This window comes from Scyliorhinus canicula, chromosome 7 (assembly GCF_902713615.1).
Source record: "Scyliorhinus canicula chromosome 7, sScyCan1.1, whole genome shotgun sequence".
NCBI classification, from domain to species: domain Eukaryota; kingdom Metazoa; phylum Chordata; class Chondrichthyes; order Carcharhiniformes; family Scyliorhinidae; genus Scyliorhinus; species Scyliorhinus canicula.
The window spans coordinates 177561257-177585881 of NC_052152.1; the positions used below are offsets into that span (position 1 = coordinate 177561257).

At 49.7% G+C, this 24625-nt stretch overlaps 1 protein-coding gene across 2 annotated transcripts in view; it reads left to right on the top strand.

The window, feature by feature from the left end:
- The window catches only part of rgs19 (regulator of G protein signaling 19), a 160507-nt gene that overhangs the window by 85973 nt on the left and 49909 nt on the right, over positions 1-24625 (top strand). Inside the window, exon 1 of one of the 2 annotated variants that reach the window (XM_038803372.1) lies at positions 2528-2580. The exons of the other annotated variant lie outside the window; for it this stretch is intronic. Within the exon in view, the coding sequence (XP_038659300.1) occupies positions 2543-2580 (38 nt within the window). The 5' untranslated portion in view covers positions 2528-2542. Of the gene's footprint in view, positions 1-2527; positions 2581-24625 lie in introns of those variants that run through there. 2 annotated transcript variants of the gene reach the window in all.

Here is a 24625-nt window from a genome sequence, read left to right on the forward strand (position 1 = left end):
TGTTAACATATCTCCATGTTCGTAAACTGCACCCCTTGCTCGTCTCAGTTGGCGCACCACGTTCCTGCTAGATAGTCTGTCAAAGCTCGCCTGCAGTTCCTTCCTCTTTCCAGCTTCGCTGGGTCCCCTCTTCTGCATAACACCTATCTACCTCCAACATCTCATCTATTACCTCTGCCGCTCCAACCTTTCCTCTTTGTCCACCTGGCCTGAAACAAAATCACCTCACCCCCACCACCGCCTTTAGAGCCTCCCAAATAACTGCCTTCGACACCTCACCCGTACAGTTGAAACCTACATATTCCTCAATTACCTTTTCAGTTTTCTCACAGAACACTTGGTTCCCCAAAAGCCCCACTCCAGTTTCCACCCCGGCTCTGCGCTACCCCCTTCTCCAGTACCATATCCACCCATGTGGACCATGATCTGACACTGCAATTGCCGAGTATTCCGACCCCTTAAACCCCAGCCAGCAAAGCCTTCCCCACCACGAAAAAGTCGATCCGCGAGTATCCTTATGGACTGCTGAGAAAACTGAGTACTCCCATTCCTTGGGTGTCAGGAACCTCCAAGGATCCACCCCTCCCATTTCCACCATTAGCCCAGCCAACGCTTTCGCCCTCCCCTGATGGGACCAGCGAATGAGCGAATTTCCAGTCTTGACTCCTGCATCAAGTTCCAATCTCCCCCCACTATCAGTTTGTGTGTGTCCAAGTCGGGAATGGCTCCAAACACCTTTTTTGCAAATCCCACATCTTCCCAATTGGGACCGTATACACTTAACAGCAGCCACTAATCTCCCCCTCCAGCGCCCCTGTCACAATCACAATATCTACCCCCCTGATTTACCACCACCTTCTCCACTGGAAGCGTACTCTTTGGCTGACCATTACCGCTACCCCTCGAGCCCTTCCGTCTAATACAGAGTGAAACACCTGACTAACCCAGTCCTTTTGAGTCTCACCTGGTCCTTCACCCTCAAGTGAGTCTCCTGCAGCATTGCTACATCGGCGTTCAAACTTTTAAGATGCGCAAGCACCCTTGACCTCATGATCGGACCTCTTAACCCCCTCATGTTCCACGTGACTATCCTAACTGGGGTCTTTCACCCCCCCCCGCCCCACCCTTCTTATCCACCATCATCAATACCACCAGGGCCCTGCCCCATGAGCCTTGACCCACCCCTACAATTACTAACATCGAACCCCTTCCCCCCCACCCCCAAAACCCTCTAACATTTCTCTCGAAAAAACATCTCCCAGCATCAATCCCTTACTACCCCCCCCCCCCCCCCCGCTCCACCCCCCGAGGCCGTAGCTATTTAAGTGCAATCAGGCACTTAATTGGGCAGCTCAGGGTTCCCATGAGATGAAGGGCCTAGTTTGGGATGAAATCCCACCCCTGAGAGTTGCAGACCAATTAGAGCTGGCCGCTCTCCATTGCTAGCAGCGCCACCGGATGGTGGCTGCTGCAATAAGCTCTGAGGCCTCACCAGCAATTATCGGTGGATCAGTGGAGACAGGGATGAGGGGCAAATGGCGAGGTCTCCCAGATATTGCCATTAGGTCCCTGGCACCAGGCGAATCTATCAAAACATATTTAAATGAATTTAATGGCTCATTTAAATATGCAGATCTGGATCATGCCCACTGGCGACAAGATCTGATTTGCCACGTATCACGAGGTTCGATTGAATCGTGAGATTCCAAGGTCTCATCGTGACACCAAGTCAGACGTGATGAGGCCGCTAAATTGCGTCCTATATCACTGTTCCTCTGGAACTCCCTCACTAACAGCACGTTGGGTGCACCTTCACCACATGGACTGCAGCGGTTCAGAAAGCAGCTCTGCAGGCCCAATTGGTGATGGGCAATAAATGCTGGAATAAACCGATGGCCCCCACATCCCAAGAATACATATTTTTAAAAATATGGTCCTTCGATCCAAAACATTCGAAAGGGTTTTCTCCACTCCCCCCACCCCACCCATGGCACGTTCTGGTCCTGCCGTCATCATCAGGTTTTCCTCATTGTTCACACTCATCTGCCCGGTACCGGGGTCCTGCTGTAGGTGGGACTTGAAGCCCTCGTCAGTGGGAACGGCCAGAAATTGTCAGTCATTGAAAAGGTTGTTCTAAAACAACACGATACAGACAAAATTGAAAAATAATTTGGCACACAATAAACATGAAGTAAGAGAAATAGCTTTGATGATCTCAGGGCATTCAAAATTGCTGGACAGCCATAAAGTATAGTCACAATTGTAATGCAGGGAATTGTAGCAGCAGCCAGCGCAAGCACAATAAAATCTCCGAACGTCAATGAGATAAATCATCTGAAAATCTGATTTAGGGATGTTGTCTAAGGAATAGGCATCAGCCAGGACACTGGGCCAGCCCCCTTCTTTTGAAAGTTGCCATGGGATTTTTTCTGTCCATTTGAGAGGACAGACTTGAGTTAACATTCCATTCAAAAGATGGCACCTCGGATACTGCAGTTCTCCGTCAATACTGAGGTGCAGTCCGGATAATGCGCTCAAAGCAATGGAATGGGACGAAACTCGTGACCTACCTACTGATAGGTAAGCGTGCTGCCATTGAACCATTGGCGTCTAAAATAACCCTTTCGAGGGTCATGGTTTTACCTGATACATACTGGCAACTATTCAGCACCCTCATCGCTCTCTGTTAATTGTTTTGCTCATCTATTTGTGAGACCTTGTCCTGTCAGTGAAAAGTGAAAATTTATTGTTAGCCTAGTCTCTAATAAATTCCTTACCACATTTAAATTTATATTTAATTGTATCATTCAGAATACTGTATTCATGCTGTTATATAGTCATGTTCTATATTTCTAATAGGTTCAACTAATTTAAAATAAAACATAAACTGATTGCGTGGCTATCATTCTTTGAGTAAGATTGAAAATTAATTTACATGAGGTTTTTTTTTGCACAATTCCTGAAGCAGAAGTGGCCTGACAGAAGTCACTGAAGGGGAGAGAATGCATGCTTCTTGAGGAGTGTTTTAGGGAAGTGAGTTTAGGTTCTGTTTCAGTTGATGCCTACTTGCAAAGGAAGAAAGTTTTTGAAACACCCATGAAACAGAGAATTTAGTTCCTATGTGGTTTCATTGCAAATGAAATTTATAACGATTTAAAGAGAAATGAAACCAGGCAGATTATTTTTAAAATTTTCTTTGTCTTTTGCCTTTATTTACTCCAGCAAATATCTGCATTTTTTAAGAACTCAAAAAATCATTATATAACTTGGACTTACGTATAGCACTAGTAGATATTCACAAAATCACAATATAAATAATGATAAGAAAAGCCATTTGGGCTGTCTGAACTCATCCTTCCAGAAACATCATAAATATCCTCTTAAGATTTTTGCCTACATTCCCAGGAAGCCTGTTCCAACTGCTTATCACTTCCTTTCAAGCCTCCTTTTCACCATTTGAACTTATTCCCTTTTATCTCATTGTCATGACATACATGTTTATGTTGTTAATTGGATACTTGTAATTGTATAGTTTCAACGTGATATTCATGACTTCAGTGCACAGATGCCATTTGGTACTAAATGCTCTCTGTGCTGTGCATGCTGTGCTGTTTGTGTCCCGAACTGAAAGCCAATTTGGGGAGTAACAGTATGTATGTTAGGAGGATGTGCTGGAAGTATACAGAGGAAGAAGAGCACATCAGAGGTTGGGTCTTCTGTAACAAGTAACTCAACTCCTGACTGCCCAAAGTCTTTCTACCATCTGCAAGGCACAATCAAGGAGTGCGATGGAACTCTTCCCCCCTTGCCTGGATGAGTGAATTCCAACAACATTCATAAATCTCAACACCTCCAGGACAAACAAACTGCTTCATGGGTCCCACATCCACCACCTTAAATATTCACTCCCTCCACCACCGATGCCTGTGGCAGCAGTCTGTGGCATCTAGAAGGTGCAACCGCTGCAACTCCTAAAGACTCCTTTAACAGCACCTTGCAAACCCCAACCTCTATCGCCTAAAATGGACAAGGGAAACAGGCATATGGGAAACACCCACCATAAGCCATTTTCCCTCCAAGTTACATGCCATCTTGAGTTGGAAATATATCATTGTCGCTGGGTCAAAGCCCTGGAAATCTATACCGAACAACAGAGTAGGTGTACTTACATTAGAGGGACGGCATCCCTTCTCAAGAGCAATTGTTTAAAAAAGGCAGGTTTTGATGACAGTCAACATGTAAGACTGAGGGCGGCATGGTGGCACAGTGGCTAAGTCTTGCTGCTTACGTCGCTGAGGACTTGGGTTCAATCCCGACCCCGGGGTCACTGTCTGCGTTGAGTTAGCACCTTCTCCCCGTGTCCTGCGTGTGTTTCACCCTCACAACCCAAAGATGTGCAAGGTAGGTGGATTGGCCACGCTAAGTTGCCCCTTAATTGGAAAAAAAATAATTGGACACTCTAAATTTATTTTAAAAACATGTAACACTGATTTGATGCCAGTATTATTTTGACATCACTGATCACTGCTCCAGCCAATGCCTTCTGTTAAACATGCAGTGTTATAACCACCATCAGAAAGAACACCTCTTTCCACCAACGCTATTTGAAGCAAACATCAACTATGGTCAAGTTAGCTGCTGATTATTTCTACTGGCTCTGTTGGAATGTGCAGAAAGGTTTCATAATTTTACAGTTAGTTCTTCAAAGTTTGGTGAAGTTCACAGGGAGTGACGTTGCATGTGGAGAGCACTTTGATTTTTGGCTTCATGGGTTCTTGTAAGATCACGGTTTTTCTCGGTGATAGCTTCTGTAGTTACCATTCTCCTTGGCCATGGCATAAAAAAGAATGGAACAGAGACCGCACAGAAGAGGGAAGCTACTCACAGTGGGAGGAAGAAGTGGAAAAGAGTACTTCAGCAGGTTTTATCCACCAAGGTCTTCCAGGAGTACTCCTCTGACTGAACTAAAGCTGGGAGCAGATGTGTGTCAATTCCAATTTGTAAGGTGATCGTCACAGATAGTCTTACAACCCTTGCAGACAGATCTGTAGCCTTAGCACATGACGTGAGCAACCTTGCCAACAACCCTGGCTATGATGGTGACCGTGTCCCTGAATTCTTTGTGTTGGGCTCATTCCAGGCTGCAGCAGGCAACATCTATGAAATCATTTAGTTCACTGACACTCCATGGGGAACGATTTTGGCCTCTCCCGGAGCAAAGTCCTGCTATCTCAGGAGAATAGTGGGTGAGACCTGAAACAGGATCTGCGGCGGGCACCGGGACAGTGCGTGATGCTCCCAGCCTGCTGCAGCCAACATGGTCTGGTTAATGCCCTTGCTGGGTGTGAACCAGATTACCATACCGAAAGCAGCTTTACCATATTCAAAATCGGCTTTCCCCCGGCTCCCGCTATTCTCCCACCCGCTGGCACAAAGTGAAGCCGATGGGAATCACCACTGGTCTCCACCAACAGAGACAAGGCGTGATGACCACGCTGGGGGCTCTGATTACATAGTAGTCCTCAAGTGGTCAAGACATACCAGGTCAGTGTCAGGTTGACACTATCAAAGGGTGGGATCTGAAATGGGGTACAACCTCAAAGCAGGCAGGCCTTAAAGGAGACGGGGCCTGAAAGGGGCAGGGCATGAAGGGGGGTCATTTGGCGACCCCATAGTGGGGTGGCACTCACCTGGGGCGAGGTGGCTGCTGTCCTGGTGATTGGGGGGAGGGCCTGATGCCAGTGAGAAGGAGGGGAAGATTTTGCTGGTGTGAAGGGTGCGAGGCCTGATGGGAAGACCCATTGGAATGGTCCAATGCCAGCGATCCTAGGCAGGGGGGGGGGTATGCTGGCGAGGATGGTTGTGAGAGGCGGGGTTGGGGGGAACCTTCACTGTCACTTTGAGATAATCTCTATGAAGCCAGGATTGTATGATGATTGCGGGGGTCAGGTGGAGGAGAAGTGGGGGGGGGGGGGGGGGGGGGGGGGGGGGGGGGGGGGTGGGGGGGGTGGGGGTTCTTGCGGGGTTGCGTTCCACTTCTGGTGTGGAGGAGGAGGCCTTCAGGTGTCAGTTTGGGGCAGCCCAAAGCATGGGAGTGGTGTCAGGCATGGCGGGGGTGGGGGGGGGGTTGGCGAGGGGTCAAAGTTGGGCCTTGGTAGCAAGAGCGAGACCCTCTCTTGTGGGGGTGGGGAATCATGTGAGTATGCAAAGGGTGGGAGGAAATCCTTATGGGGTTTGGCGAGGCCTGTCAGGGAGGGGTATGGCTGGGGCGTTCCTTAAGTAGGGTCGGAAGGGGAATCATCTTGCGGTTCAAGAGGATACGCGAGTCCCATGTTTGGGGTGTCCTGTATGGGTGGGTAGCCTGGGAGTGGGAGGCTCTCCTGGAGGCAGTCAGGAGGTGGGAGTGGTCCATGGGGGTGTACTTGGGGAGTGGTGGATTCCCTTGGGGATTTTACGGGGGTGGGAATCCTGTTGGTGTGGGTCTGAACATTAGTTAGTCAGAATGCCAGGATTGGTTTTAGTTCTTCTAAAGATTTCTGGGTAACTATTGGCGTAAGATAGTTGGGAGCATCCAAAGCTTGCGATTTAAATTACAAATTTTGGATGGTTCCAGCACAGATTACGTGTCCATCAGAAGATTGCACTTTCCAGGCAATTGCCGTAAAATCTTACCTTCCAAGGGGGAGCTGCCAGCACATCTTTGGAGTAGCCCTCCCAGTTGCTCTTTCCTTGAGCTCGGAAGTTACAGCCTGTTCTAGTTCTCTTGCAGGCCTTCGCTTACTTCATAAAATTTGAGTTTCTAAATTCCAAGTCATTCATGTCAAGTTCATAGTCGATACTCCATTACAATTTCTGGATCATTTTACTCCAATTGCTGGGCATTCCATTCAATACTCCTCCCAATATTTATGCCCCAAACCCTTTCATCACCACACATCCTAACACACATAAGCACGCACGCGCACACAGACATATACACACACCCACATGCACCCACACACGGATATAGACACATCTCATAAAACCGTACACAAATACCCACACACACCCATTCACACATCTCCATACACCTCCAGATACATACACACGCACCCACACACACGCAAGCATGCATCCGCATTCATGCATCAACGCACACATACATGCATCCACCCATACGCACACGTACCCATACGCACTCACACACCCACATGTATACAAACACACATATATACAAATATGCACACACAGAAAAATACAACCGTACACAATCAGTCCTTCTGCTCACACACACTAAAGGTCACTTAACATCCTTTTGCAAAGAGTTGGTCAGAATATTCTGGAAACCTCATCGACTGCTATGCCATGAGGATTTCCACTACCTGAAAAAAATTAGGAAGTTTGCTATGTTAGGGTCTGGTTTAGCTCACTGGGCTAAATCGCTGGCTTTTAAAGCAGACCAAGCAGGCTAGCAGCACGGTTCGATTCCCGTACCAGCCTCCCCAGACAGGCGCCGGAATGTGACGACTAGGGACTTTTCACAGTAACTTCATTGAAGCCTACTCGTGACAATAAGCGATTTTCATATTTCATATTTTCATATTATTGTGCAAATGTGTGCTTAATATTTTCTTGCGATGCTAAATGTTTTCATGTTATCATATGTCAGATTACTTGTTGAACAGTTATTTAGGTCTGCTGTCACCTTTATTGTAATAAAATCTCCATAGGACCTTGCTTCCAATCAGTTGAATTAGAATTTTTATTCTCTTTGGTTTGGATACCTGTCACACTCATATTACATTCTTCTGTGCATTTATTTAGGTAATTTTGCACAGCGTTTGAAATAAACAGGGTAATTCACAAAGGAAATTATGCCCCAGTTTTTACTCCTGGCCTGGAGTTGTGCAGACGGAAGCAGAGGCAGATGGAAAACTGACCAACCCTCCACAATGTGAGGCCCAGGATATTTTAACATCCAGGCTGCCCCTCTGGACCTGATGGGGAGTGGCAGCTGACCACTAGGTGGTAGTGAGATACTGGGTCAAAGGAGGTCACTGCTGTGGACTGGGGGAACCAATCCTAGCTTTCAGGTAAAATGGTTGAAAGGGGGAATCAGGAGGACTCCGCATTCAAGAATAAGGGGTGGATGCCCAGGGTAGGGAAGGCCCAACGTTCCCGTCCTGGACAGATAGGCACACTCCTCACAGAGAAACAAAGCAAGAATAGAAAGCACTCAGCATTTACATCCCGCAGCCACTTTCTGTCACACTTCAAAAAATATTTAATTAGTGGTAAAATATTTTGGGACCTTTTGAGGATGTGCAATGTAAATATATTAAGGCAGGTTCTTCCTTCTCATGCAGTGCGCCCTGTGACTATGAAAATGTCTATCATATTCAGCTGTTTTGGGCTCAAGGTGCCAGAATGGATGAACATTGCAGTATGGACGAACATTCATCAGTTCACTGGTACCTTTTATGGGTGAGATGCTGAGTACATCACTTCTGGCATTCGAGCAGTGAGATAGGGCTGCTTAGTGGGAGTGGTCATTCTGTAGATACAGCTCTCGAACAGTGTGCTAAAAAGACTTGCCGGACATGAAGTAATGTTATTTGAGAATCAAATGAGTAAACCAAGCGAGCACTCTTCCCTCCTTACCTTGTTGGACCTCTACCTGCTGCTGATGTACACAGGCTGAGTTATATCCTTTATTAAAGGCTGTAGTCGAGCCAATGGCATAATTTTTTTTTAAAAAATGCATTTTATTCCCAACATGTATCAAAGCCGGTTACGACACATAAACACCCCAGGAAACATACTTCCTAGCAATCAACTGTACAGTCTGCACAAATGTTTTCCCCTTTTTCACCACCCCCCTCCCCCACCCCGAACAGCTTCTGAAACAGGGTCACAAATATCCCCCACCTTTTCGCAAACCCCTCTGCAGAGTCCCTTAACTCATATTTTATCTTCTCCAACCGTAGGCATTCACACAGGTCACCCAACGAAGCCGCTACCTCCGGTGGCGATGCCTATTGCCACTCCAGTAATATTCGCCGCCGTGGAATCAGAGAGGCGAAGGCGACGACATGGGCCTTCCTCCTCTCCATAACGGCATAGATTTTACACAGGCTTTACACCAAGTACTGTTCCAATGACCATGAAATGAACTGCCTCAAGAAACCTTGTGTAACTACCCCTCTGATCCACAAGCTGGTGATTTTTGTTTATTAGTGTATGGGTTATGTGACTCAATGTTTGGAATTTTGAAGTCAAGATGTATTATCACGTTTTTCTTTTGTATAAACATTTTATTGAGGTATTTATGGTTTTAAAGGACTGATTTAGCACACTGGGCTAAATCGCTGGCTTTTAAGGCAGGCCAGCAGCACGGTTCAATTCCCATACCAGCTTCCCTGAACAGACGCCGGAATGTGGTGACTAAGGGCTTTTCACAGTAACTTCATTGAAGCCTACTCGTGACAATAAGCGATTTTCAATTCATTCATTTATGACAGCAACAGAAATATAAACATAGTGCAAAAGCCATCTTCCTCCTGTCCAGGTCCCACCTTTACTAACCCCCTACTCCCCCTCCTCCTCCTCCTCCTCCCCCCCCCCCCCCCCCCACTTCTGCTGATGGTTAATTTTCCCCAAAGAAGTCGACGAACGACTGCCACCTCCGGGCGAACCCTAACATTGACCCTCTCAAGGCAAACTTGATTTTCTCCAGACAGAGAAAGCTAGTCATGTTCGATAGCCAGGTCTCCGTCTTCGGGGGCTTTGGCTCTCTCCAAGCTAATAGTATCCGTCTCCGAGTTACCAGGGAAGCAAAGGCCAGAACGTCTGCCTCTTTCTCTTCCTGAATTCCCGGGTCTTCCGACACTCTGAAAATCGCCACCTCTGGACTCGGTGCCACCCTTGTTTCCAACACTTTGGACATGACATCTGCAAACCCCTGCCAGAATCCCCTAAGTTTCAGGCATGCCCAGAACATATGGACATGGTTCGCTGACCCTCCCGTGCACCTTGCGCACCTATCTTCTACTTCAAAGAACCTGCTCATGCAGGCCACTGTCATGTGAGCCCGGTGAACGACCTTGAACTGTATTAGGCCGAGCCTGGCACATGATGTGGATATGTTGACTCAACGTGTCCGCCCAGAGACTATCCTCTATCATTCCTCCTAACTCCTCTTCCCACTTGCATTTCAATTCCTCGGTCTGCATCTCCTCTGACCCCATAAACTCCTTGTAAATGTCAGAAACCCTCCCTTCTCCCACCCACATTCCGGAAACTACCCTGTCCTGTATCCCCCTTGGTGGGAGGAGTGGGAATGTTGAGACCTGCCTGCGTAGGAAGTCCCGCGCCTGCAGGTACCTAAACTAATTTCCTCTCGTCAATCCAAATTTATCCTCCAGCTCCCTCAGTCTAGAAAAGCTCCCCTCCATAACCATATCTCCCATCCTCTCAATCATTGCTATCTGCCATCTCCGGAACCCTCCATCCAGCCTTCCCGGGGCAAACCGGTGATTATTACAGATTGAAGACCAGACCGATGCTCCCTCCGTTCCCACATGTCTCCTCCATTGCCCCCAGACACTTGGGGCCGCCACCACCACGGGGCTGGTGGAGTACCATGCCGGCAGGAACGGCAGAGGCGCCGTTACCAATGCCCCCAAACTAGTGCCCTTACATAATGCCGCCTCCACTTGCTCCCACACCGAACCTCCCCCCACCATCCACTTCCTAATCATGGCTATATTCGCCGCCCAGTAATAATTACTAAAGTTCGGCAGCGCCAGCCTGCCCCCCCCCCCCCCCCCCCCCCCCCCCCCCCGGCTCCGCTCCAGCATCCCCTTTTTTACTCGTGGGGTCTTACCCGCCCATACAAAGCCAGGAATGACCCTGTTGACCCGTTTAAAGAAGGATCGCGGAATAAAGATGGGAAGACACTGAAACACAAACAGCAATCTCAGGAGGACCGTCATTTTCACTGTCTGCACCCTCACAGCTGGTGATAACGGGAGCGCGTCCTACCTTCGGAAATCATCCTTCATTTCGTCTACTAATCGCGCCAAATTTAACTTGTGTAGCCGTTCCCATTCCCGCGCCACCTGAATGCCTAGGTACCGAAAGCTTCCCGCTACCAGCCTAAACGGCAGCTCCCTCAATCGCCTCTCCTGTCCCCTTGCCTGGAGCGCAAAAATATCACTTTTCCCCATATTCAGTTTATAACCCGAAAACCGACTAAATTTCCCCAGAATCCTCATAATTTCTTCCATACCTTCTAGTGGGTCCGAAACATATAGGAGCAGGTCGTCTGCGTATAGCGAGACTCTGTGTTCCACTATCCCCGGACCAGCCCCTTCCAGCCCCTTGAGGATCTCAGCGCAGGCCCCCGATGCAGCCTGAAATAGTCCGATGTTGACCTGTTCGTCTGTACGCTCGCAACAGGTGCCTGGTACAGCAGCCTGACCCAGTCAATGTTGCCCCGCCCAAATCCAAACCACCCCAGGACCTCCCACAGATATTCCCATTCCACTCGATCAAATGCATTCTCTGCGTCCATTGCGACCACTACCTCCACGTCCCTACCTTCTGGGGGCATCATAATCACATTTAACAACCTTCTTACATTGGCTGCCAACTGCCTACCCTTAACAAATCCCATCTGGTCCTCCTCAATCACGTCTGGAAGGCAGTCTTCAATCCTAGAGGACAAGATTGTGGCCAACAGTTTGGCGTCCACATTTAGTAGGAATATTGACCTATAGGACCTGCATAGCTCCGGGCCCTTGTCCCGCTTCAGGATCAATGAGATACTGGCTTGTGACATTGTCGGGGGCTCCCTTGCCTCATTGAATGACCTCATCAACAGCGAACCCAATATCCCAGAGAACTTTTTATAAAACTCCACTGGGTACCCGTCTGGCCCCGGGACTTTACCCGACTGCATAGCCTTCAGACCCTCTGCTATTTCCTCCAACCCGATCGGGGCCCCCAGCCCTTCTACCAACACCCCCTGTCCACCTTCAAGAACTTCAGCCCCCCTAAAAAGTGCCTCATCCCTCCGGCCCAGCTGGGGGTTCCGACTCATACAACATGCTGTAAAACTCCTTGAACGCCTTATTCACCCCTGCTGAATCTCCGACCAGGTTCCCGTGCCCCTCCTTTACTTTCCCTACCTCCCTGGCTGCCTCCCCTTTCTAAGCTGCTGTGCAAACATTCTGCTGGCTTTCTCTCCATGTTGATAAATTACCCCCCTTGCCTTCCTCAGCTGCTCCACCGCCTTCCCTGTAGTTAACAAGCCAAACTCCGCCTGTAGCCTCCGTCGTTCCCTTAGAAGCCCTGCCTCTGGGGTTTCCCCATACCTCCTGTCGACCTGCAATACCTCCTTTATCAGTCGATCTGTCTCTGCTCTATCTGCCTTCTCCCTGTGGGCCCGTATCGAAATCAGCTCCCCTCTAACCACCGCCTTCAATGCCTCCCAGACCACCGCCACTGAAACTTCACCCGTGTCGTTAACTTCCAGGTAATTCTGAATACATTTCCTCAGCCACCCACACACCTCTTCATCAGCTAAAAGTAATACCTCCAACCTCCAGTGCGGGCACTGGCTACACTCCTTGCTAACCTATATGTCAACCCAGTGCGGGGCATGATCCGAGATTGTGATCACCGTGTCCACTACCCCCGTCAGTAGAGCCCTGTTCAAAATAAAAAAGTCAATCCGGGTGTACACTTTATGCACGTGTGAGTAGAAGGAGAACTCCTTCACTCTCGGCCGCCCAAATCTCCATGGGTCCACCCCACCCCCCTCCCATTTGCTCCATAAACCCCTTTAGCTCCTTTGCTATTGCTGGCACCCTGCCAGTCCTTGAGATCGATCGTCTAGCCCAGGGTCGATGACTGTGTTAAAGTGTCCCCCCCCCATGACCAACTTATGCGAATCCAGATCCGGGATCTTCCCCAACATCATCTTTATGAACTCCACATCATCCCAATTTGGCGCGTACACATTCACTAGTACCACCGGCAGCCCCTCCAGCTTCGCACTGACCATAATGTACCGGCCTCCACATCCGCAACTATTCTTCCCGCCTCAAATAACACTCGCTTATTAATCAGGATCGCCACCCCTCCAGTCTTAGAGTCCAGCCTAAATGAAAAACCTGTCCGACCCATCCCTTCCTTAATCTAATCTGATCAGTTACTCTAAGGTGCATCTCCTGTAACATTACCACGTCCGCCTTCAGTCTTCTCAAATGCACGAACATGCGTGCCCTCTTAACCGGCCCATTCAGCCTTCTTACGTTCCATGTGATCAGCCTGGTTGGGGGGCTTATCGCCCCCCCTTCGCAGATCGGCCATCACCTTTCTGGGGCCAGTCTCCATCTCGCGCCCCATGCATCCGCCGGCCAGGCAGCCTCCGCCAAAACAATCCCAACACAGTTGCCTGAAAATAAAACGCAAAAAACAAAGAAAAGATCATACAGAAGATCCACCATCTAACAATCACACCTCCATTCTCCATCAGTGCAAAAGTAAACTTTAACTCACTCAGCTCTGCAACAAACCCCAAATCAATGCAGAAGGCATTACAGATAACGTCCGAAAAACAGGAAACTTTTTTTTATAAACATTTTATCGAGGTATTTTTTGGTATTATAACAACAACACAACAAATAATGTACATGAAAGTATAAATATAGTGCAAAAGCCGTCTCCCTCCCTTACAGGTACCACGTTTATTAACCCCCGACTCTAAGCTAAACTAACCCCCCCTCCCCCCGCCTTCTGCTGACAATTAATTTTCCGCGAAGAAGTTGATGAATGGTTGCCACCTCCGGGTGATCCCTAACAGTGATCCGCTCAAGGCAAATTTGATTTTCCCCAAACAGAGAAAACTAGCCATGTCCGATAGCCAGGTCTCCGACTTCGGGGGCTTTGAGTCCCTCCAAGCTAATAGTATCCATCCCCGGGCTGCCAGGGAAGCAAAGGCCAGAACGTCTGCCTCTTTCTCTTCCTGGATTCCCGGGTCTTCCGACACCCCGAAAATCGCCATCTCTGGACTCAGCGTCACCCTTGTTTTTAACACCGTAGACATGACGGGGACGATTCTCCGCCCCACGGATCAAGTGCCCGCGCCATCGTGAACAGGGCCCGGGCATGACCTATTGCGGGGCCAGCATGTTGCTGGAGTGGTTTACGCCATTCCAGCGTCTCTGGAACGCCAAATGGGTGCCGCGCCAACCCGCGCATGCGCAGTTGGGGTAGCTCAATCCTGCGCATGCGCAGTTGGGCCGCGCCATCATGCGCATGCGCGGGGAACGTCTTACCCGCGCCAGAGGGGGAGAGGCTGGCCCGCCGATCAGTGGGGTCCGGTGAAGGAGCCCTCTCCCCACCCCCTCCGCAGGATGCCCCCCGAGCGTTCCTGCACAGTTCGCGCCAGCAGCGACCAGTGGTGGACGGCGCAGGTGGGACCCTGTCGTGTCGGAGCGGCTGCTCGGCCCATCCGGGCCGGAGAATCGGCGATTGCGGCGATTCTCCAAGCAGCCCAGCGCGATTCGCGGGGCGCTGGTTTCGGGGGGGTGGGAGAATCGTGTGCGGGGGTCAGGGCGGCGTGGCGCGATTAGCGCGGCGCTCCGGTGATTCTCCCACCCGGCGTGGGGGGGAGGGGGGGGGGGGGAGAATACTGCCCGACATCTGCAAACCCCTGCTAAAATCCCCAAAGCTTCGGACATGCCCAGAACATGTAGACATGGTTTACTAGTCTTCCTGCACATTTTGCACACCCTGTCTTCCACCCCAAAGAATCTGCTCATCTGGGCCACTGTCGTGTGAGCCCGGTGAACGACCTTGAATTGAATCAGGCTGAGCCTGGCACATAGAACATAGAACAGTACAGCACAGAACAGGCCCTTCGGCCCTCGATGTTGTGCCGAGCAATGATCACCCTACTCAACCCCACGTATCCACCCTACACCCGTAACCCAACAACCCCCCCACACCCTTAACCTTACTTTTAAGGACACTACGGGCAATTTAGAATGGCCAATCCACCTAACCCGCACATCTTTGGACTGTGGGAGGAAACCGGAGCACCCGAGGAAACCCACGCACACACGGGGAGGACGTGCAGACTCCGCACAGACAGTGACCCAGCCGGGAACCGAACCTGGGACCCTGGAGCTGTGAAGCATTTATGCTAACCACCATGCTACCGTGCATGTTGCGGACGCGTTGACTCTACTCAAAGCGTCAGCCCATAGACCACCCTCTATCTCTCCTCCCAGCTCCTCCTCCCACTTGCACTTCAGCTCCTCGGTCTGTGTCTCCTCTGACCCCATAAGTTCTTTGTAAATGTCCGAGACGCTCCCTACTCCTACCCACCCTCTGGAAACTACCCTGTCCTGAATTCCCCTTAGTGGTAGGAGCGGGAAGGTTTATCACCTGTTTACGTAGGAAGCCCCGCACCTGCAGACACCTGAATTTGTTTCCCCTCGCCAACCCAAACCTCTCCTCCAGCACCCTCATACTCGGAAAGCTCCCCTCTATAAACATATCCCCATTCCTCACAATCCCTGCTCTCTGCCATATCCAAAACCCCCCCATCCATATTTCCCGGGACAAACCAGTGATTATTGCAGAAGAAACTTTTTTTTTAACATGAGCGCTGCAGCGAAGTTCAAACACCTCAATCCACCACCAGTCCTTTCCTTCTAGCGATCTCCATCGCTTCCTCGGGCGACTCAAAATAAAAATGTTGCTCCTCATACGTGACCCAAAGATGGGCCGGATACAGCAGTCCAAACTTAACCTTTTTCCTGAAAAGGGTCGACTTTATCTTATTGGATGCCGCTCTTTTCCTGGCCACATTTGCACTCAGACCCTGATAGATTTGCAGAATACTATTCTCCCATTTACAACTCCGTGTCTGCCTGGCCCACCGTAAAATAAGCTACTTGTCCAAGTACCTGTGGAATCTCACCACCATTGCCCTCGGGGGGCGGGGGGGGGGGGGGGGGGGGGGCGTGGCTTCCTCGCGAGCGCTCCGTGAGCCCTGCCCACCTCCACGGGTCAGGAGAACATCCCATCCCCCAGCAGCTTCTCGAACATGCCCGCTATGTATCCCCAGCGTCCGCTCCTTCAGACCCCTCCGGGTGCCCAAAGATTCTCAAGTTCTGCCGGCGGGACCTGTTCTCTAAGTCCTCCACCTTCTCCAGGAGCCTTTTCTGCTGGTCTCTCAGCATCCCCCCCCCCCCCCCCCCCCCAACTCCACCGCATTTTGATGTTCCTCCTGCTCAGCCAGCGCCTTCTCCACTTTCTGGATCACCCGGTCTTGGACATCCAATCTAAGTTCCAGCCGCGCAATCGATTCCTTAATCGGGTCCAAGCATTCCTGTTTCTGTTTGGCGAAGCACTCCTGACTGAACTGCATCAGCTGCTCCGTCGACCACTGGGTCTTCAAGCCAGGACCCCGGTGGTCAGCCATGCTTTCTCCCGCTGCAGCTTCAGCCCAAACCTTCTCTGTTCGCCTATTTTTTCCTTTGCGAGCACTTCTGGTCCACCTCTCCATGAACTGATGTAGGAATCCAGTCCACAATTGCCTCCACGATCAATTTACAGAATCAAGTCCGACAAAAAATCGGGGGGGAAGGTCCAAAGGTCCGACCCGAGCGGGAGCCACCAAATAAATGTGCGACCTACTCCTTCATAGCCGCCACCGGAAGTCTCTTTATAAGGTAGTAAGTGACCCATGACACGACCAAAACCCACCTGGTTCATAATGCCCTTTAGGGAAGAAAATCTGCCTTCCTCACCTGGTCTGGCCAACATGTGACTCCAGACCCACAGCAATGTGGTTGACTGTTAAATGCCCTCTGAAATGGCCTCGCAAGCCACTCAGTTGTATTAAACTGCTACAAAGCACAAAAAAGAGAATAAAACTGGATGAACCACCTGGCATTACCAGAAATGACAACGGCAAACCCAGATCTGTCGACCCTGCAAAGTCTTCCATACTAACATCTGGAGATTGTGCCAAAGTTGGGAGAGCTGTCTCATTGACTAGTCAAGCAATAGCCTGACATAGTCATACTCACAGATAATACCTTACAAATAATGTCCCAGACAGCACTATCGGTCTCACCGGCAAGACAGACCCAGCAGAGATGGCGGTGGCCCAGTGTTTTACAGTCAGGAGGGAATTGCTCTGGGAGTCCTCGACATCGGCTCTGGACCCCATAGTCTCCTGGTTGCAGATTAAACATGGGCAAGGAAATCTCCCGCTGATTACCACATACCATCAGCTGGCGAATCAGTACTCCTCCATATTGAAAACAATTTGGAGGAAGCACTGAGAGTGGAAAGGGCGCAGAATATACTCTGGGTGGGTGACTTCAATGTCCATCACCAAGAGTGGCACAGTAGTACCACGACAGACCAAGCTGACCAGGTCATAAATGACATAGCTGCTAGACTGGGACTGCAGCAGGTGGTGAGGGAACCAACAAGAGGGAAAAACATACTTGAACTCATCCTCACCAACCTACCTGATGCAGATGCATCTGTCCATGACAGTTTCGGTAGAAGTGACCACCCCACATAAAGTGCCATCTTCACTTTGAGGGTACCTCCATCATGTTGTGTGGCACTGCCACCGTGCTAAATGGGATAGACTTTGAATAGATCTAGCAACTCAAGATTGGGCATCTATGGGTTATCAGCAGCAGTAGAATTATAATCAACCACAATCTGCAACCTGATAGCCCAGCATATCCCCTACTCTACATTACCATTCAGCCAGGGGATCATCCCTGGCTCAATGAAAAGTGCACAAAGGCATACCAGGAGTAACACCAGGCATACTTAGAAATGAGATGTCAACCTGGTGAAGCTACAACACAGGAGTATTTATGTACCAAACAGCATAAGCAGCAAGTGATAGACACAGCAAAGCAATTCCACAATGAACGCATCAGATCTAAGATCTGCAGTCCTGCCACATCCAGCCGTGAATGGTGGTGGACAATTGACCGCTCACTGGTGGAGGAGACTCCACAAATATCCCAAGCCACAATAATGGAGGAGCCCAGCACATCTACATTAGACAAGGCTGAAGCATTTACAGCTATCTTCAGCCAGAAGTGCCAAGTGGTCACACGTCCCCAGCATCACAGACGTCCCCAGCATCACCGACGTCAGTCTTCAACCAATATGATTCAAGAAATGGTTGAAGGCACTGGATACTGCAAAGGCTATGGGGTCTGGTAATTATTCAGCAATAGTACTGAAGACTTGTGCTCCAGAACTTGCCGCACCTCTAGCCAAGCTGTTCCAGTACAGTTACAACACTGGCATCTACTCGGCAAAGTGGAAAATTGCCCAGGCGTGTTCTGTACACAAGAAACAGGACAAATCCAACCCAGCCAATTACCGCCCTATCAGTCTACTCTCTATCATCAGCAAAGCGATGGTAGGAGTCAATAACAGTGCTATCAAACAGCATTTACTCAGCAATAAACTGCTCATGAATGCTCAGTTTGGGCTCTACCAGAGTCACTCAATTACTGACCTCATTACAGCCTTGGTCCAAACATGGATGAAGGAGCTGAATGCCAAAGGTGAGGTGAGAGTGACTGCCCTTGATATCAAGGCATCATTTGACCAAGTATGGCATCATGGATCCTAGCTAAACTGGAGTCAATTGGAATCAGGGGGAAAACTCTCTGCTGGTTGGATGCATACCTGGCACAAAGGACGGTTGTGGTTGGAGCTCAATCATCTCAGCTCCAGAACATCACTGCAGGAGTTTCTTAGGGTAGTGTCCAAAGCTTAACCATCTTCAGCTGCTTCATCAATGACCTCCCTTCCATCATAAGGTCAGAGGTGAGATACTCTTCGCAGATAACCGCACAATGTTCAGTACCATTCGCGACTCCACAGATAATGAAGCAGTCCGTGTCCAAAAGCAGCAAGACCTGGACAATATCCAAGCTTGGGCTGACAAGTGAGAAGTTACATTCGTGCCATGCCTGTCCAGGCAATGAGCATCTCCTACAAGAGAGGATCAAACCATTGCCCCTTGACATTCAATGCCATTACCATCGCTGAATCCTCCACAATCAACAACCTGGGGGTACCATTGACCAGAAACCGAACCGGACTACCCATATTAATACTGTGACTACCAGAGCAGGTCAAAGCAAGGAATCCTGTGGTGAATAACTCACCTCCTGACCCCCACTGCCTGTCCACCATCTACAAGGCACAAGTCAGGAGTGTAATGGAATATTCTCCACTTGTCCGGATTCTCCACTTGCTGCTCCTACAACACTCAAGAAGCTCAACACAATCCAGGAAAAAGCAGCCTGCTTGATTGCTCCCCCTTCCACAAACATTCAATCCCTCCACCACCAACAAACAGTGGCAGCCGTGTGTACCATCTACAAGATGCACTGCAGTAACTCGCCAAGGTTCCTCAGACAGCACCTTCCAAACCCACCACCTCTACCATCTAGAAGGACAAGAACGGCAGAAACCTGGGAACCCCAATAACTGGAGGTTAGCCAACCTTACTTGGAAATATATCGCCATTCCTTCACTGTCGCTGGTTCAAAATCCTGGAACTCCCTCCATAACAGGACTGTGGGTGAACCTACACCTCAGGGACTGCAGTGGTTCAAGAAGGCAACTCACCACCACCTTCTGAAGGGCAACTAGGGATGGATGATAGATACTGGCCTAACCAGCGACGCCCACATCCTGTAAATTAATTTTATAAACTTAATCAGAGACCAAAATGGAAATCTATTGGTTGACTGAGGTGCTAACGGAGTAGCTTTGCATCAGTGTTTACCAAGGAGATGACTTTGTCAAAGTTATATTGAATTTGGAGGTTTAAGGGATACTGGATGAGATAAAATTAAAAGGAGGAGGTACCGGATAGGCTGGCAGTAGATAAAGTGGCTAACTCACCCAGTCTGGACGGGACACATGCTGCAAAGTGAGGCTGGAAATGGTGCAATCCATTATCTTCCAATCCTTCTTCGATACAGGGACGATCTGACTCCCTATATAATTGCAGGAAGACTTTCTTACTCTTATACTCCAACACTTTGTCATGAAGGCTAACAACCCATTTACTTGCCCAATTACTTGCTGTACCTGCACCTTGACATTCTGTGATTTGTATACGAGGACACTGAAGTCCCTCAGAATGTCAATGTTTCCCAGCCTTTCACTGTCTAAACGTATTCTGCTTTTTTATTTTTCCCACCAAAGTGGATTGCTTCACACTTCTCCACATTATGTTCTATCTGCCATGTTCCGGTCCACACACTTAATTGGCAAAAGGTTTCCCAGCCAGGTGGAGGCTGATTTGCAGGGTGGGATAGTTCTGGAAATTGATGTTGTGTCCCATCGGCTATCTTAATCAACATCACAAAGACAGATTTGTCATCATCGCACTGCTACTTGTGGGAGCTTGGTGTGTGCATATTGATGGCTGTGTTTCCTGCATCAGAACAAAAATACTTAATTGGCTGTAAAGTGCCTTGGGGCGTCCAGGGGTTTTGAATGGCACTATATAAATGCAAGTCTTCCTTTCATAAGAAATAGGAGCAAGCCAAACCGATCTTTGAGACTGCTGCACCTTTCAATAAGATAATAGCTGCACTTCTTTACTAATTCTACGCTCTTGCCCTCTCCCCAAATCCACTGACTCCCCTGGTGCTCACAACTCTACTCATCCAGGTCTCATCAGTTGAGCATCTACAACTCCTTCGGCTAGAGAATCCCAAAAATTCACAACCCTCTGTGTGAAGACATTTCATAGAATTTAGAGTGCAGAAGGAGGCCATTCGGCCCATCGAGTCTACACCGACTCTTGGAAAGAGCACTCGACCCAAGGTCCACACCTCCACCCTATCCCCATAACCCAGTAACCCCACCCAACACTAAGGGAAATTTTGGACACTAAGGGCAATTTATCATGGCCAATCCACCTAACCTGCACATCTTTGGACTGTGGGAGGAAACCGGAGAACCCGGAGGAAACCCACGCACACACAGGGAGGATGTGCAGACTCCACACAGACAGTGACCCAAGCCAGAATCGAACCTGGGACCCTGGAGCTGTGAAGCAATTGTGCTATCCACAATGCTACTGTGCTGCCCTTTCTCATCACCTCAGAGTTAAATGACCAACCACGCATCCTAGGACTTATATGACCGTTAGTTCGAGACTCTCAAGCCAGACAAAGCCGTCTTTCAGCATCTAACCTGAGAAGCCTTCTAAAGAATTTTAGATCTTTCAATGAAATCACTACCCATTCTTCTAAACTTCAAAGAATTTAGGCCCATTGTACTCTATCTCTTGTAGAGGACAGTCCTCCCAACCCAGGAATCAATTTAGTAAAACCTTATTCCTTATATAACAATAATCTTTATTGTCACATGTAGTCTTACATTAACACTGCAATGAAGTTACTGTGAAAAGGCATTAGTCGGCACACTCCAGCGCCTGTTCGGGTACACGGAGGGAGAATTCAGAATGTCCAAATTACCTCACAGCACATCTTTTTGGGACTTGTGGGAGGAAACCAGAGCACCCGGAGGAAACCCACGCAGACACAGGGGGAATGTGCAGACTCTGCACAGACAGTGACCCAAGCCGGGAATCGAACCTGGGTCCCTGGCGCTGTGAATAAGGAGACCAAAACTATACCGGCTGCTCCAAGTTACTTTACCTTTTTGATTCATGAACTATTTATAATTATTGTTGTTAAAATATTTACATTTTGCAGTCATTTGTATTATTTTGCCTTTTCCCGCCAATTTATTAGGATTTGAATCATGAACAACAATTCCAGGGCTAAAGATTTTCCTTTAGGCTTTTTCATAATATTGTTCCCATGCTGTAAAATAAGACTGGCGGTGCGATTTAACGGCCGTGCTGGGCGCAAATCCGAGCGACCTGGTTAGGTCGCGGGAGAGTCCAAAATCAGGAACCCTTCAGGCGCCAATTGATTTCTGACCTAACCGACTGGCTCGTTGGTGAGATCCGGAACCCGATGTGGCGAGAAACCAATAATCACCAATTTTTTAAAATGTTTCCTTTTTAAAAAAATAAATTTAGAGTGCCCAATTAAGGGGCAATTTAGCGTGGCCAATCCATCTCACCTGCACATCTTTGAGTTGTGGGGTGAGACCCAAGCAGACACGGGGAGATTGTGCAAACTCCACATGGCCAGCGATCCAGGGCCGGGATTCAAACCCAGGTCCTCAGCGCCGTAGGTAGCAGTGCTTGTCATGATATGCAAACAGACAACCAATGAACACTCAGAATAGGACACAACCAATGGGCAGTCAGGGCACTCAGAGGTGGCATCACCACAAGGGGGCATGACATAAACACTATAAAAGGGATGAGGCACTCACACCCTGCCTCGTTCCACAGACAGACATCCAGAGAGTTAGACAGGGTTGATCAGCAGCATCACACCCCAGCATGTGGTTTAGAGCAAGCTGGTACAGTTAGACTGAGTTACTAGTTAGATTAGCAGAGAGTCGAACTCATTTGAGATCTGTGTTAATAGTTCAATAAACACGTTGAACTCAGTTCAGAGTCTGGAGCATCCTTTAGTTAAGACTGCATCAAGTAGCAGCCTGTGTTATCCGAAGCAGCATAACACAACAGTGCTAACCACTGTGCCACATGCCACCCCTAATAATCACCAATTAAGACCAATCTCCATCCCATTAACGGGAAGGACACCCTGTCTAACGGTCTCCCGTAATCTAACCGGATTCTCAGCGAGCTGTCATGTGGCCGCCCTTTAGTACACCTATTTTGAAACGTACCCTAGCGAAATGGCTGCTGTGGGCATTGGAGGAGGTGAATCGACATTTTGGAAAATGGGTAGTCAGCCTCGAGGCACAGGGGCTGCGGGCCAGTGCTCGGGGTAGGGGTGGTGGGGGTGGGAGCCTGGCCTGAGGGGTCGACAGCCATCGATGGCGGGGGGTGGGGTTGGGCCAACCCAGGGCTGAGGAGGGCGAGGGGCTGGGGAGGGCGAGGGGCACAGCGACCATAGGTCCGACATTCCACCTCTCGGATCATGTATACCCAAACCAGGGGCAACTTGAGCTTCTGCCTGTCCGTCCCACCAAACACCCCAGGACGGAGCTCCATCCGTGGTAATATGGTGAAGGTCACTTTAATCCCCACTGACCATGCCAGCTTCTGGCTGCAGAGCTGAAGGTTATCGCTAACAGGGCATTGGCAATGTTAGTAATGTGAGCACTTCACGACTCTTGTGGATTTCTGTGGGTAGACGTGCCGTATCACAGGCGGTGTGCTACCTTGCATCCCAATCAGACTGTGAGGCCTGGACAATTTGCCAGAACACTGGAGGCTGCACAACCGCAGGGACAGCAGTCAGCAATCAAACACCCAAGAGCTGGGCTGAAGCACTGGGGATACCCCCACAACCAGAGGATGGGTGTGTGGATTGGGAGGGGGGGGGGGGGGGGGGGGCTACCTGAGCCGGGTCCCAGTACTGTTCCCGGCGGGGTCTGGGGTCCGGTGCTCAGGGGCCCCTGCTGTGGCTGGGAGTACGTGTGCAGGGCGAGGTCCTCTAGCACAAGCAACTTGTTGGATGGTATCCTGAGAGATAGTAGGGAATTTAAGTATGGGTAAGGCTTGGGCAACTTGTGGGTCCCAGGGTGGAACCAATAACAGTCTTTCACCCTCTCCAATTCCTTGCAGCTACCCCGGTATAGATGATATTGTAGACCCCGCAGTAGCTGCCCAGGTGCCCAGATGCCGGAGAAGGCAGTGACAGAAGTGTCCACAGAGGCTCGAGGTGGGAGCTAATGTGCAGGGGTTGGCTCCACATCCTGAGGACTCAGCCACCATTAGACCAAGGAGGGACCTAGAGGGGTACAGGCATCGATGGTCGTTTGAAGAGATGTCGGATAGCATGTGCCACAGGGGGGGATTCCACCTCAACAAAGGGGCAGTGCAGTACCTGTGCCATGTCCTTGCGCACTTGGCACCACGTGGAGGAGGAGGCTACCCTCTCCACGTGGCCATGAAGGTCACCGCGGTTTTGAACGTTTACACCCCGGGTTCATTCCAGGGCTCGAGTGGGTCTTGTGTGGTACTTCCCAAACAACAGCCCACAAGTTCATCCATGAAGTCATGGATGCCCTATTTGCCCGGGCAGCTAACTATATAAATTTTGGCCTGGACCAAGCCCATCAAGATACCCGGGTAGCGGGATCCATAGTGATTGGAGGAGTCCCAAAGGCTACGGGCACAGGAGATGGTGCTGGTAATGCATGGCACCAAAGCCAACACTGCTGGGATGGTCACCAGCATCAGCTCTGGGATAACCTGGTCCAGAGAGGCTCAGCATCTACCTGGGGCTCCTGCCTCCACCCTAATGTGGCAACTGTGTGGTACTCACCAGATTGTGCCCCAGCAGCCTGTCCACTACTTTCGCCCGCTGAGGTGTGTGTCTCTGCGCTCATGGATGGTCAGGATTACAGCTGTGATGCCTCGTTGCTGGCATCATGGGAACTCTCCTCTGAGCTGCTCTCTTGAATAGTGGGACAGGTTCGTCCCGGAAGAGCC